This window comes from Pristis pectinata, chromosome 2, assembly GCF_009764475.1.
Source record: "Pristis pectinata isolate sPriPec2 chromosome 2, sPriPec2.1.pri, whole genome shotgun sequence".
NCBI classification, from domain to species: Eukaryota; Metazoa; Chordata; class Chondrichthyes; order Rhinopristiformes; family Pristidae; genus Pristis; species Pristis pectinata.
The window spans coordinates 57523559-57538911 of NC_067406.1; the positions used below are offsets into that span (position 1 = coordinate 57523559).

At 38.8% G+C, this 15353-nt stretch overlaps 1 protein-coding gene across 3 annotated transcripts in view; it reads left to right on the top strand.

Moving 5' to 3' along the window:
- Positions 1 to 9858, top strand: part of mtus1b (microtubule associated tumor suppressor 1b) — a 123317-nt gene extending 113459 nt beyond the window's left edge. For 2 of the 3 annotated variants that reach the window (XM_052009346.1, XM_052009334.1), the window contains exons 12-15: positions 351 to 443; positions 3079 to 3198; positions 3681 to 3778; positions 6769 to 9831. In XM_052009346.1, coding sequence (XP_051865306.1) covers positions 351 to 443; positions 3079 to 3198; positions 3681 to 3778; positions 6769 to 6985 — 528 coding nt within the window. In that variant the 3' untranslated portion in view covers positions 6986 to 9831. Of the gene's footprint in view, positions 1 to 350; positions 444 to 3078; positions 3199 to 3680; positions 3779 to 6768 lie in introns of all 3 variants that reach the window. The other variant, XM_052009340.1, reaches the window with a different exon arrangement.
- Positions 9859 to 15353: the final 5495 nt, after the last annotated feature.

Genomic DNA, 15353 nt, shown 5'->3' on the forward strand with positions numbered 1-15353 from the left:
TTTCAAATTCATTTTGAAATCACTCCATTTGCATGAAGGACCTCCAATTTCTGAAGTTTTCATCCTTGTTACCATTCTTGTAAATGATCTCTGCATTCTATCCTAAAATGTGGTATCTAATGTTGACTATAATGTCCGAGCTGTGTTGGATGGTTTTGTTTGACCAATATCCTGTTTATAAAACTAATGCACTAGTATAGTAAATTATTTCCTTCATTTGCCTTGCCACTTCCAAAGCTATGTTACTTTGTCCCAAGATGTGTTCTTGAAAACACTTTGCAACTATGCAATGACGAATCCAAATGGTAACTGTTAAGAATCCATGTCTAATTGGAATCTGTAATTTATAGGAAGAAATTGCAAAACTGAATGAGGAAAATGATTCTTTGAAAGAAGAAATTAAAACAAAAGAAATGGCAAAAGTACAAATGCAGAAAGATCAAGTAAGTGCTGTTTTACCAAACTCTTTTTAGTTGAAGGCAGGCACAGTCCCTCTCGCATCACTTGTCATTAAATGCTAATGTTAAATAGGCTTCAATTTTTTGCTTTGGCAACTGAGCTATTTCATACTTCAACTTGCTTTCAAGCTGGAGGCATTTTGATGTGGGGTTGTTTGTGCAGTTGATGGCAAAAACAGTATTTTTTTCATGGAGCTGCTGTTACTGAAACCTAAGTGTGTAAATTGTGTTTAAAGTTATTTAATACAAATGAAACAGTACCATATTGTAGAGCAGACAAAATAACCTTCATTTTTTCTGTGGTAAACACATTTCTGGACTGCTTCAAAATCTGATTATTAGGAATGAGCTGTAATCACTTTGACAATTCTTCCATCAAATTTGTAAAGCTACTTTCTCAGCTTTGAAAATGTTCATTTTTCATACTTCTAATTGGTGTGATGTTGAACTGCAATTGGTGATACCAAAGAATAAAGATCCTTGAGGGGAAGACTGATATTAACAATTTTTAAGGTTAGAGTAAGTTTTGACTTCCGCTATCTGATTTTAGTCTGCTTGCTGTCCCTATGACTGTGGATTTCTCTTGGGTCCTCCTGTTTCCGCCCCCTGCCACCAGCCCCCCCCCCCCCCCGTGCTTGGGTAGGTTAATTGGCCACTGAAAATTGCACAATTGCACCCTTGTGTGTAGAAGAATAGTAGGATCTGGGGGAATTGATGAGAATTAAATAGTAGTAGTATAAATAAGCACTTGATCTTTGGTGCAGACCTGTTGGACCAAAGGGTCAAATCTGTGTTGTATAACTCATTCTGACAATCAACATTAGCCTTGTTAGAATAATTCTTAATTTCCTGAAGGATCAGTTTTGGCTTTTTGGCAAAGCTCTGGTTTCTGAGGATCACATGTTGGAAATGTATTTGATATCACTAAAGATCTGCAGCTTAAGCTGCTTTTCCAAATAATGCCATTAATTTTAGACTAATGTTAAAGTAACTATCAAGCTTGCTATTAGTCCAGAAGGCATTATGCTACAATGTAAAACTAGTACATATGTTAACAATTGTTTTTAATTAGCATAGTGTTTTATACATAAAACAAAACTTGCATCATCTGCTCTGAACTAAGTGTATACAGTAGGTTGCATTACTGGGCAATAATCCAGAAGTTCAAGTTCATTTCCCATCAATGTAATTTGAGAACTTGCCATCTGTCAAATGAAACCAAATATCCATTGACGGCTTCTATTGATATAGCATTTCTAAATGCAGCAGTGTTTCCAAGTTGTTTCCTGAAGCATAATCAAAGGAAGACTTGTCATTAAACCAAAGGTGATAGGACAGACTTTTTTTCTCTCCTAATCTGCCCAGTTCTTTCTCCACCACCCAGTCTCTTCCATGCCTTGCCTCCCCCCCACCCCCCCCCCCAAAAAAAACATCATCCTGTGTCTTTCCCCTCCCGTGCCAATCACCCACGTACTCCTTCCACTGGGTCCCCTAACTCTCTGCATCTGCCACTGCCCTCCCCCCCCCCCCCGCCCCCCCTAAGCGCGCACAAAAAAAAAACTCCATTTGATTTTGTGCTGCCCCTTTTTCCTATCAGGTTCCATCATCTGCAGCACTTTGTTTCCATGCTTCCTGCATCTATCACCCCTCCTCACCTGGATCCACCTATTGTTTGCTAGCTCTTACTGCACCCCTTCCCTTCACCTCTTTACTGACTATCTTTCGTCCAAATGAAATGTCTCAACTCAGTGTCGACTGTCCATTCCCTGCCTCGGCATCTTTTTGCTCCAGACTAAAATCTTGGCCAATAAAATTTTAGGAAGGCTTTTGGGATCAGAAATTGGTGTAAACCAATGATCCCTAGTTAATGGTGAATAGAGGAGGGGCAACTGGGTAGGAAAGGTGATTTTAAAAAGTGGTTTGAGGGTGAGGCCAGAGAGTAACAACGTTGCATGTTGCTAGCAAATAGTAAATTGCCAATGTATGGAGTTGGAACTTAACCTGACAGATTCCAAACATGATTCAGTGTAAGTGTTTCTGGTGGTAGGATGATGTCACTGGCAAGGGAATGGATCTTGCATAGATCAAGTGGAGATGGGCAAAAACTAATTTTTCTAATTGCTTAATTTGGAGCAACTGCAGCTCATTCTAAACTGACAAAGCCATTTGATGTTAATGCTGATTGTGTGGTGATATAGCAGTGAGGTTGGGCGCCTTGAGGAAAGTGAATTACTTATGGGAATAATTTGTGATTTTAGTTTTGTTTAAACCTTGTGGGAAATGCTGTCTGTTTCCAGCAGGTGATAACATCTAAGAACAACTCGATTATACATTATTTAATGTTTTGAAACCCTTTTTAAATTCACTTCACTATCATATAACTTTAAAGTGTAGGATTTTTTAATGGGATGTCTATTTATTCATGTTTTGGGATTTGGGCATTGCTGGCAAGTGTTGAACCATGTTGTCAATCTGTACCTGAAATGAAGCAGTTAGAGGCAACTACATTGAGTGTAGAGTAATGCATAGGCCAGATGAGCAGTGATGGCAGGTTTCCATGTCTGAAGGTAACTGGGTGGGTTTTGGTTTTGTTAACAGTTTAAATCTGTTTTATTTCTAGAAGGTTGACCCCCTGGGTCTGTATTTGGAGCAAGAACTGGAAAGTCTAAAGGCGGTGCTTGAAATAAAAAATGAGAAAATACATGATCAAGAGAAAAAGCTGATGCAGATGGAAAAACTGGTAAGACCACTTAGCCATGAGGAGCTTAAATCCAGTGTGGGATTGTCATATTTAGAACAGACTTAGATTCTCCCTTTTGGTTATCTTAAAAGCTGAGTGGGTATGGTAGTTCACTTTCAGGAAGTGCCTTGACATTTCCAGTATACCTCCAGCAGTCTGATCTTTATTTTCCTACCTTTTAACAAAAAACACTTTTCTAAATGTTGATTAATCTCTTTGCCAAGCAACTTCCCTGTGAATCTTCAATGCACTTTAGACTTTGTACATAGTGAGGATCTTGCCACTTGATTCAGTGTTTGAACTGTGGACTTCCAGGACCAGCATAATTGGGGTTTGAACTAAGAGGCATTCGAGCCTGGGATAGGAGTATAGTTCCTCAGGGTTCACTTGGGGATGGATATGAGTGGCTCAAAGTAATCCAAACAACTTGGAGGATTAACTCCAACCTAAAGAGAATTTTGTTTTCTTTTCCAAAAAAATAGATGGAAAAGCATATTGTGCTGGATGAAAAGCTTAAAATTGTACTTCAAGAAAATGAAGACTTAAAAGCTCGAATGGACAAACATATAGCTGTGTCCAGGTAAGTGACTTCAAACATCCTAAAACACTTTGCCATCCATGGTAATTTTGCAACTGTAGTCACTGTTCCAATGTAGAATTCCCATGCATCCTCTTGAGATATAGGCTGATATGAAAGATGCCATCCCCATTATTCCTCTGGTATTGCATTAGTGTATCATACCTGCTCTTTGTTCCATAGTGAGACTGGAGTCTATACGTGTCTTGGATGGGGGACCAAATTGCAGTTCGTAGGAATCCAGTACAGTTTTTAGAAATTTTGTATCGAGAAAGTGAAAAGATTTGAGAGAAGCAAACAATGTTGCCATAAAGCTGTCTTTGTGATTTTGGCCTATTTTTTTTAATTGAGAAGGAAAAGATATTTTTAAATATTTAAAAAAAAATCCTTCCTTTGGCTGTAGAATGTCTTGCTAATTTTATATTAAAAAAATGTGCATTAGGAGTTGGACACTGCCTTCACAATAAGATCGGCAAATAACCATAAATAAAATATCTGATTGCACAAGCATACTCTGTTCATAGTCAAAATTACTTTTTCAACTCTCAAATTATGCTTCAATGAGTCAGATAGTCTGACCTGTCTTGTACTTCACTTGCTCCCTGCAGCTGCTCTGCTTTTTGTTTTGGCAGTCCTGTGGATCCACCAAACTGGAGACCTCATTGTCATGGCTTTCCTGTGACGTGGCACTGTCCTTTGGTAGGGACTGAGACTTGTGGTGGAACCCAATCTCCTGTCCAAGATTGTTCTGATTACCTTTTAGTAGTTAGTACTGTCAAAGACATTTGCATCTGTTTCTAAAGCTCTTGAGACTTTAAACTTGAAATGGTTTTAATATAAATTTTGTACAAATGTAACTGAATTGAACATGCAAATCAAAAGCCACCTCTCCCAGAAAGGAATGGGAGAGGTTCTGACCATTTACTGCAGGTGAGGTGCCAGGGAATTAGAAAACTCCCTATCTAAATGCTGATATTACATGAGCAGAGAGGATATATGAATCATTTAAGAAAGATGATTAAGGACGGTTGGCAAGGATTGCTTGAGGAGGAATTCTCAAAACTGGGCTCAGTAGGTAGTGCATTTGATGCACTGTACACTGGATTTGGGCAAATCTTGCATAAACTAATCAAAAATACAAGTCCACAGAAGTTGAGAAAAAATGGCAAGTTGGATTCAAAATAGTCTTTTGCAAAAAGGAAAAGGTAATAGTTGGTAGGTGTTTTAGTGACTAGAAGGCTATATGGATTGAATTCTGCAAGGCCCAGTGCTGAATTCCTTTCTGTGACAATATTGACATGGACTTGGGTTTATAGATGATACCAACACTGGAAATGTGCAGAAAGAAATTGATGGCTGCTGTAAGATATCAATGGACTAGTCAAGTGGATGAGAATATGGCATGTGGAATTGAAATTCAGTTGAGACAAATGTTTTGCCCCCTCTAATGCATTTTTCACAGGGCAGGAACATGCACAAATGGTAGGATAGTGAATAGTATCAGTAACCGACGGGATCTTGGAATGCATGTCCGTGAAATTTAAGGATGGAAGGTTAGGCTGATTAAAGTTCTTGGGGAGGCACACGGAAAATGTACACGAGGCTTAGAATAGAAGAGATGGTCATGATAGAACAGTATAAAATGTGACTTGGGTTAGAGCTAGAATGATGTGCATTTCTGATTATAATGGTACCTGAGAGGGTATGATAAGACTAGAAAAGGTGCAGAGAAGATTTGGGATGCATCCAGGACTGGAGAACTTCAGTTATGATGTATGGCTAGCCTAAACTGACAGTCTGTGTATAAATGTCAGCTTTTGACACTTAGTAGGTTCATGGCTACTGCACAAGTTTGTACATTGTAAAGTCATTCAAATCGCAGCTTATCATTGGTGTACAGTGAACTTGACAACGCTGTTCCCCATGGAATCCATTGAACTTTTGGTTTTCCCAGCATCTTAAGTGAATTGGTTTGCTGAAACCATGCCTGGTTAGATTGCACAGGTTCCACGATGCCGTTCATTTCAATGAAAACTAAAATAGCTGTGAGGGATATGGGGAAAGTTGCAGATAAAACAAAATCTTAAATGTTATTTAAAATGTATTTACTGATTTTCATTGTTTTGTTTCAATTTTCTTTAATTTCAGTAGTTGTTGCTATTTTTAATAAGATCTTTAGAGGTAACATGTACATCAAAACACAGTGGAAAATACATCTTTTGCGTAGTGTTCTGGGGGCAGCCTGCAAGTGTTGCTGCACTTCCAGTACCAACATAGCATGCCCATACCTTCCTAACCCGTACGTCTTTGTAATGTGGGAGGAAACCGGAGCACCTGGAGGAAATACACACAGACACGGGGAGGATGTACAAACTCTTTACAGACAGCGGCCAGAATTGAACCTGGGTCGCTGGTGCTGTATAGTGTTACGCTAACCACTACACTACTGTGCATTTGAGTTATCTTTGACAGCAAGCTCATTCTCAGAGCATGACTCTGATAATTAAAGCACTTCAGAGGATAGACGTTTGGAGAGGCTCTGCTCAAGGCCCTGTCAATCATCCAGGAGTGGCTGCTTTGCAGCAGCCGAAGGGAGCCATTCCTGGTGAGAGCAGGTTTTGTGATGAGCTGAGTAGAAGTTCTGGTTCAGCTTGATGCCAGGTTATATTTGAGATCCTCTGTGCACTGTTCATGCCCCATTATAGATACGGATTTTCAAGGTCATGTTGGATTGTTAATGATTATTTTAAGTATTGGCTTTCATTATTGTTTTGTTAAAGTGCAATATGGACTGTTTTCATAGTTAATGCAGAGAAGTTTCAGGTAAAAGTAATTGAGATGTTCCAAGATATTTCATTGGGTAAATCCCTGTCCATGTACAATATGAAAGCTGGTTTGCAAAATAAAATTCTACTTTTAAAAGTTGTGCAGTCATGAACTTGACCTTCTCTTTGAGCAGTATGTTTATAAATTTTACTTAATTATCCTTGCAGGCAATTATCGACAGAGCAAGTGGTTCTACAAGAGTCATTGCAGAAAGAATCAAAAGTCAACAAGCGTTTATCTATGGAAAATGAAGAACTTTTATGGAAACTGCAAAATGGAGATGTTCTTAGCCCTAAAAAGTTATCACCAAGTTCCTCTTTCTCCTTTCAATCTTCCAGAAATTCGACATCCTCATTTTCTGGCCCTGCACCCTCACCAAGGTGACGCATCCCAAATTTTTACACCATTAATTATTGGGACAAACAAGGGCTATTGGATTTTGAACATGGCAAACAAAATACTGTTCTATTATATGGTGTAAGACTATGGAAAGCATTGTTTTTAGTATCTATAATTGTGTATGATCTGTATATAAAACATGTTGCACAGAGCACTTAATATAAACAGCAAGAATCTTGCTTTTGCCTTTTTGCCTATTAAAATGAAACTCAGGGCATGTAGATTACTTTTAGCAAATCTGAGTATTCCTCATTTGTGTAAAAACATTTGTCTGGTAAACAGACGATTGAAGTTAAGTACTGAGGATCACCTTCATGGTGAGCTGACAGGATGTTGCTTGAATTTTTTCCAGCAAAGTGATTAAGATAGTGTTGGAGGAACTGGGAGATATCTAGATGAAACTTGGTTGTAAAAAATGTCAGGAAATGCTTGTGCAGTATATAGTCCTTGATCTCTGTTTAAAACTGGGTAGATGCCCTGTGTACAGATTTAAATTCTTTTGGAAGCTAATGGCCGGAAAATATAATATCATGGAGTTCAACATTTGCTGTTTTTATAATGCAAAAAGATGCTATCAAATTATCTAAGCACTTAAGCAATATTAAAGGAACATTTAATGTTAGACTAGAAATGCAAGTAGAGCACTTAAATCCTGATTCCACCTTTGCAATATCTGGCTGCATATTGCTTGCATTCATTCAGTTGTGATGAATTTTGAGGAATTTCTGGGACAGGTCTGCATTTGTCTGCTCAATCGTGCTACAGGGAAGCAAATTATTCCACCCTTGAGCTGTGTCGTTAATGGTTTTAAACATGTCTCTGCATGGTTCATGGAGGCTGTAGTTCTAATCAACCCAGAAAAGCTATTTGTTTTGGTCACAGTATTATGAATTTAGTCTTTGTAATGGATAATGAGTTCAACCTGGGACACTGCCGTAGAATGTCGCAAGTGTTTATAATCATAATGAAAAGTAGTAAAATTGTGAAATACCAAGTGTCAAAGTTTGACTTGACCTGAAAATCGCACCATTCTCTTGAGGGGAGAGATTTGTAGTTTTCTGGAACTTGCCTCCATTGAATTTGTTGCTGGACATCTAGGTGATCATTTCAATCTTTTCTCTGCCTTTTTTGAATGGCTTGTGAATCTAGAGCCCCATGTAGATCCCCCAATGGCCAGCAATAGAGCCCAATCATGCTGGTTTTGAGAATTTGTTAGAACTCTATGGGCCTGGAAGTTGAAATATCTTACTGTTATTTTGGTAGATTAAACCCAAATCAAAATGATCTTAGTTTTGGCAACCAAGTGCAAATTAATGACACTGATTTTTAAATTTTATTATGTGGTCATGGCAGCTCCATTATGCATGAATGCAATACAGACGAGCATGGCGTTCTTTTCAGAATCTTGGTAAAATAAATGATTGTCATCTTGCAATTGTTCAAATTATACTTTAGTTCTTTCTATCGATCTTATTTATTATTCTTGAAGACACCTCCATGAGCTGCTGAATTCCAAAGAAATTGAGATTAAATCATTAGAAAAATGGTCAAATATGGCCTAAATTTTGTGATTGTTATATTGGATATGTGAGTGGACCCATTCTACTGTATTGATGTGTGTATTTAAAGTGAGACTTGCTGTTTATGAACTTCCCCAATTGAAAATTGGCTTTTGCCTTCAGTGTTCTCAATTTTGTCTTGATGTATACTGATTTACAATTCACTTTCCAAATTAATCAGGTATGTAGAGTTTTATCAGATTTGAGTTTCTGTTGCATAATACAAGATGCATCAATTTCTCAGGCAAATCATGTTAATTTTAAGTAGAACGGCATTTGTTACTGATCTGTGTACTATTCTCTTTATACACTGGATTAAAAGGAGGAACCTCGATCGCTGTTGTAAATTCTGTATTGTAAATTCATTTAACTTATAAATTGAAATCAAAAGCCAGAAAATTGGATTTATTGGTGGTTCTCATTTCTATGCAATGTCATCCCACTAGCTGATAACTATGCTGATGGGAATCTGCAATATTAAAGATGTTAACTTTCTAATCAAAACATTCCAATATTCATACAGCTTTTCAAGTAACACACCCAATGCCTTTACTAATTTTTCATCCAGTTTTGGTACTATATAGTCAAGTCTTGTTTTGTCAGTTGAAGAAATTTTCCTTTGAAGAAAGAAAATATCCGCCTAATTTCAATATGAACTTTGAATAATCATCTTAACCCTAGCTGTAAATCAACTGAGTTCAAAGGTGTTTCTAGCATTTGATAGGCCAATTGTTATTTGTGCAGTTCATTGTGAGTTGGCATTTTCTTTACTACAGATTTATTTTTGAAACTCATTTATGCATGTGGGAGAGGCCTGGAGTTTCTTGTTGCAGAGGAACACTAGTTATTGGTTGATCATACTTGTATTATTTGGACATGTTAGTTTAAAAAAGGATGTTTCCTTTTGTGAACCATTTTGTAATGCATAATTAAGAAACCTTCCCATATGCTGATGCTTGTTGGATGGTTTTAGGTACTTGCAATATTTTAACTGGCATATCCTTAGAACCTTGTCTATTTTGTTATAGAAATTGCCCATCTTCAAAGTATTAATTTTTGGGTAACATTCTTTGACAATTAGTGCAACAAAATCCAAGATGAGTTTATAATTTATACTTTCTGCAAACTTGATGCCCAAGGCAAAAAGGGCAATGGTTAGTTGAAATACTTTCTCAAAGCTTGTAAACATTTTGATTTCATTCTACATGTACTTTGTGCATTGATCACTTTTAATCTTTTGCGTAGTAAATGTACTTGTTGCTTCCTTGTTGAATAAAGTCATTGCTGTTTTCTCTAATCAAACATTTCTACTCTGATTTCTTTTTTTTTCTGTGCTGGATGTTCATCCAGACTGCATTTTGTTTTGCTCACTTAGTTCCATGTAAGACTTCGCAGGCATATTAATCATTTTAACTTGGGAATTATTTTGGGAGTGATTTACCTTTCGTTTCTGAATAAAACAGATGGACTTGTTCTTGGCTCAGTCTATTGCATTCTGATTCAATGAGTTCATAGATCTGAGAAAAGCTGACTTTAATTGGAGCAACGATGTTACCTGGGCAGTAAATGGGAAGGGTGGGTCAACAGATCACTGACCAAGTAAACAATTGATATCAGGGCACCCTCTCCACATGCCCACTCACCACCACAAAGACACATGCATAGACAAGGACTGAGATTCTTCAGACTGCTGGCTCTTGTCCTTCTGCTGCTTTCAGGTAAACTGGAAACTTTCTATTTGAATTTTTTTTAATATATAAAAGAGCAGGTGATGCATTCAATATGACTGGGTTGATATAGTGGTGTAGCTGGTAGAGTTCACAGCTGCAGAAACCTGGATTCAATCTTGAAATCAGGAGGTTTCTTGTGTGGAGTTTGCACCCTCTGACTGTGTGGGTTTCCACCAGGTGCTCTGGTTTCCTCCCACATCCCAAAGATGTGCAGGTTGATGGGCTAATTGGTCAATGTAAATTGCCCCTAGTTATTAGGTGAGTGGTAGAATCTGGGGAGAATAATCGGTGAGGAGAATAAGATGAGCTTGATGTAAATGGGTGTGCTTGTGTAGACTTGGTGGGCTGAAGTGTGTGCTGTATGACTGACAGCATGTGAAATTGGGTAGGAGGGACATTTTTCTCCACATTAAAACTGCAGTTACCTGTACTGTAGTTTTATATGGTGGATGTGTATTTAATCTTAGAAATGGCTGGCTTAAATTCTCAAATTTCTATTGTTAAAGCAGATGTACACGATTCCTGCAGATCTGATCTTGGGAGATCTATTTTCTATGGCATTCTCTTGCATGAAGCTTCTGGGGTCTTTCTGCTTGAAGGTGATTATCCACCCACAGTGGAATCTGCCCAGTTTTTTTGATCCCAATGAAAATTGGGCAGGTTGTATATTAGGCAGACAATCCAAAGAACTGCCACTGCCACCCACTGCCTTCAGTGCAAAAATAACTTTTCATGTGGGGTTCAGAAGGCTATTAACTCTTTTGGAATAGGGTAACAGGATGTATTGACATTCACAGATGCACACACAGATCAGATCACGTGTGCATCTGTGAATGTTGAGGAATAAGTGCATTATTGAGAAGCAACAATTACAATGTGACTAATGAAGGAATTGAAAGCATTGATGCAAGAGTAGAAAGGGGAAGTATTTGGTGGAAGTACCTTGATTACTTGGCTGAATCATCATGGTTCCTTTCGAACAGCAGTATTGTGAGTTGACCAATAAAAAGCTATTTTAACCAAATTCTACTTTGAAATATTCAATTCTAATTCTAGCACTTTTACGAAAGCACAGAAGAATGTCACTTCAATTTGGACTCGCAGCATTTTTATCCCACAAGGATATAATTTGGAGAAGTTGTGAAGATACTAGTGTTGCCAAGGAATGGGTGTGTCTGCTCAAATAAAACGGGTGAAGAAATTTCTGTAGCTTGGGAGTTGTAATTAAAATTGTAATAGGTTTGCCTTTCGCAAGTGTATTTAAAAAGGGTGGCTCCAAAAAAGGAGGGGAGAGGAGAACCAAGGTGCTTGGATTAGTTCAAGATGAGAGCTGGTTGCTTCCAACTGTAAAGACTAATTTCCCTGCAGAGGCACCTACAATGGAGATGGTGTTTCAGCTGAAATCTCCAATTTGAGCTTGGTACACCCTCACTTCAGTAATGTGTTCTCAACAAATTGATTGCTCCTTTTCCTTCAGGATCTGAAACTCTTGAAGTTAAAATCCTGCATCTCTGAATGCCAACACTTTTTTTTTGGGATACTTAGCCATTTCATTTACCTAAAGCCTTTTAGAATCAGAGTAATACAGCACAGAAACAGACCCTTTTGACCCAACTGCTCCATACCAACCACCACATCATCCCTGCTGTTCTCAGTTGCCTGTGTTTGGCCCATAACCCTCCAAGCCCCTCCTCTCTATGTATCAATCCAAGTCCCTCTGAAATGTTTCAATTATACCTACCTTGACCACTTTCTCTGGCAGCTCATTCCAGGTACTCGCTACCCTCTGTAAAGAAGTTGCCTTTCAGGTCTCTCTTAAATCTCACCCCTCTTGTATTTGTGCCCTCTCTAGTTTTGGACTCGCCAACCCTGGGGAAAAGACTATGACCATCTACCTTATATCCCTCATGATTTTATTAACTTCTGAGATCACTTCTCATTCTCCTATGCTCCAAGGAATAAAGATCCAGCATAGCCAATCCTCCTCCTTATAACTCAGGCCTTCTCACCCAGGCAGCATCCTCAAATCTCTTCTACACCCTCTCCAGCTTGACAATGTCTAACAGGGTGACCAAAACTGTACACAATACTCCAAGTGCAGCTTGACCAATGACTTGTATAACCAACATAATGTCCCAACTCTTGTACTCAGTGCCCTGACAAAGTCCAGTGTGCTAAACACCGCCTTCACCACCCTGTCTACTTGTGTGGCTGCTTTCAGCGAACTGTGCACTTGTACTCCCAGGTCCCTCTGTTCCTTCACCCTAACAGGAACATGCTGCCCCTGGACTCTTATGACCCTTTTAAAAAGCCTCCCACTTGCTAACTGTTCCTTTGCCTTTAAATAGTCACCCAGTCAGCCCCAGCTATAGATCCTGCCTAATGGCCTCAGAGTTGGCCCTGCTCCAGTTCAGGACTTTAACCTGTGGATCTGTTGTATCTTTTTCCATAACTATTTTAAAGCTCCTAGAATTGTGGTCACTGGACCCAAAGTGCTCCCCAACTGTCACTTCAGATACTTGGCCTGCCTCGTTCCCTAAGAGGAGGTCTGGTATTGCTCCTTCCTGAATAGGTTCCTCTACATATTGTGTGAGGAAACTGCCTTGGATGCACTGCGCAAATTCCACCCCATCCAGGCCTTTTGCACTCTGAGTGGCCCAATCAATATCAGGAAAATTGAAATCTCCCACTAGCACTACCCTACTATCCTCACAACTATGTGCAATTTCTCAACACATTTGCTCCTCAAGTTCCCACTAACTATTGGGAGGGGTCTGCAATACAGCCCTACCAAGGTGACTACCCCATTCTTATTTCTAAATTCTACCCAACTGGCCTTGTTAAATGATCCCTCAAGAATATCCTCTCTCAGCATTGCTGTTATGTCCTCCCTTATCAAAAAGGCAACACCCCCTCCACTCTTACCTGTTTGTCTGCCATGTCTAAAGCATTGGTATCCCAGAACATTGAGCTGTCAGTTTTGCCCTTCTCTCAGCCACGTGTCTGCTATGGCCACAATATCCCAGTCCCTCGAGGTAATCCACACCCTCAGTTTGTCCACGGAATTCCAATAGATGTAGTTTAATGCAGTGGTCCTATCTGCCCTTTTGCTGTGAACGTGGTTTTCCTCATTGCTAGGCTTACATTCTGGTTGCTGCACCTACCCCTGTCTTCTCACTGACTTTGCTCTCTTGAGTCCCACCCCCTTGCCAATCTAGTTGTATACTTGTATTTCTTACTGAATCTTTTTTTTAAAGAATCTTCATCCTCCCAAGTATATGCCTACAACAAACTGATCTTGGAGAAACACTGTTTTTCTGCCTAATACTTTAATTTCTGGTAATTTAAAAACCACCTGTAACCCCCAATATTCTAATCTCTGCTTCCTAAACACTTTGAATAATTGAGCATAGCACCTCTTCCCAACAGAGTGAACTGGGAGAACTTCCGGCACCAGTTTTCTGTTCCTATTACTTTAGTTCAGAATGATCACCTTGTCCATGCTGATCCATCTGTAATTACTGACATTAAGCCATTGAGCAGTGAAGCACTTGTTTGTCTTTTAAATTGTTTTTGCCAGCATTTCCCCAAAGTTTGTCATCATAAGTCCCTTGTTGAGGGAGCAGCTGTTCATACTGTTTATTTACATTCATTGACAAGTGAACTTGAGTGAGATGGGCTTGGCTACTGTAAGTATTCTGATTTAATGGCAATAGTGCTGGGTCTCACTTGACTTACTGCATTCTTTTCCAATGTCCTTTAAATTTCTGGGTGTATTTAGCAAAAATAATTAGTTCCTTTTTGTAATTTTAAGATTAGATTTTTCTGTTCTAATACGCTTAGATCTGGAGATGTCCAGAAGGTTCTTTGGAAGTCAAGAATGAGGTGCCAATCTTGTGGTTACAGCCATCTTATTAGATGTTCATCATTATAAAGGTCAGACAGGGTCAGCCTGTACAGCAAGCATGACAAGTAAAGAAGTAACAAAGACTTGTCATTGTACTCTTCCTTTATACTGCAAACTGGTGTAAACCAGTTTAGATAAGGAAACCCGTGAAAGAGTCGCACTTCAGCTTTGCAGACAAAGTATAGAGCCAAATATACTTCAAGTTACTATAGGTTTACAGACAAACATATAAGCAAGTGTAAAGAAAGCTAAAACTACAAGGAAAAACACAATAAAACAACACTCTCCAAAAGTGACATTACATTTCAGCCCTTTCCTCTAACTGCTGGATGATCCCAATGAAGTGGTTATGGAAGCACTTCTATAATAATAATAAAAAATGACAAACCAGAAGAGACTGTTCACTTAACACATGAGCATCCATGTCCCAACTCACCAAAAGTCATATAAGGAAGTAAAAATTCAAAACTAGAGCCCAGTTCAAGAAAATGATTTGGAAATTCTACTGACCCCTGCAGTTGATCAAAATGAGCTCCAGAAGACTACAGTGACAAAAAGGTACCTTAAGCCAATACTCCAGTTACTACTTAAAAAGTTCTTTCCTTGTAAAGTTTTGAAGCAAATCTACACTTGTTGTGCATGGATATTCTTGGAAAAGAAATGGAATTTGGATTTCAGAAGATTAAGTAAAAGTATTTGTTAATGAGGGAATTTTTTGTTGAGGGCTAAATGCAAGGCAAAACACGAGAGAACAAAGTAGAAAATTGAACAACCTGGTGTAGGGTGGCTCTTAAGAGAATTGAGAATTTTAAAATTTGCAGTGGCTAGTGAACCAAATTCCTTAAAACCACCACCTGAGGCCTAGTAGCTGATTGCAGATGGCTCTGCACTGCCAGATCGCTACTGGCAGTGAAACCTTGTATTGACTTGTCCTGCTATTCTACAAATTGTTAAGTGTGGCTATGGAATACTTGGAGTAAGTACAAGTGACAGGTTGGATCATTGGCTCATTACGTGCCATTTTATCATCCCAAGACTTGATTTAATCTAGCCCTTGATGCAAGTGCAGTTTCATTATCTGAGACATTGAAAACACAACTTGCCACTGAAATCAGCAAATATGATGATACAAGGTTGCAAGCAGGAGGAGTTTGGGC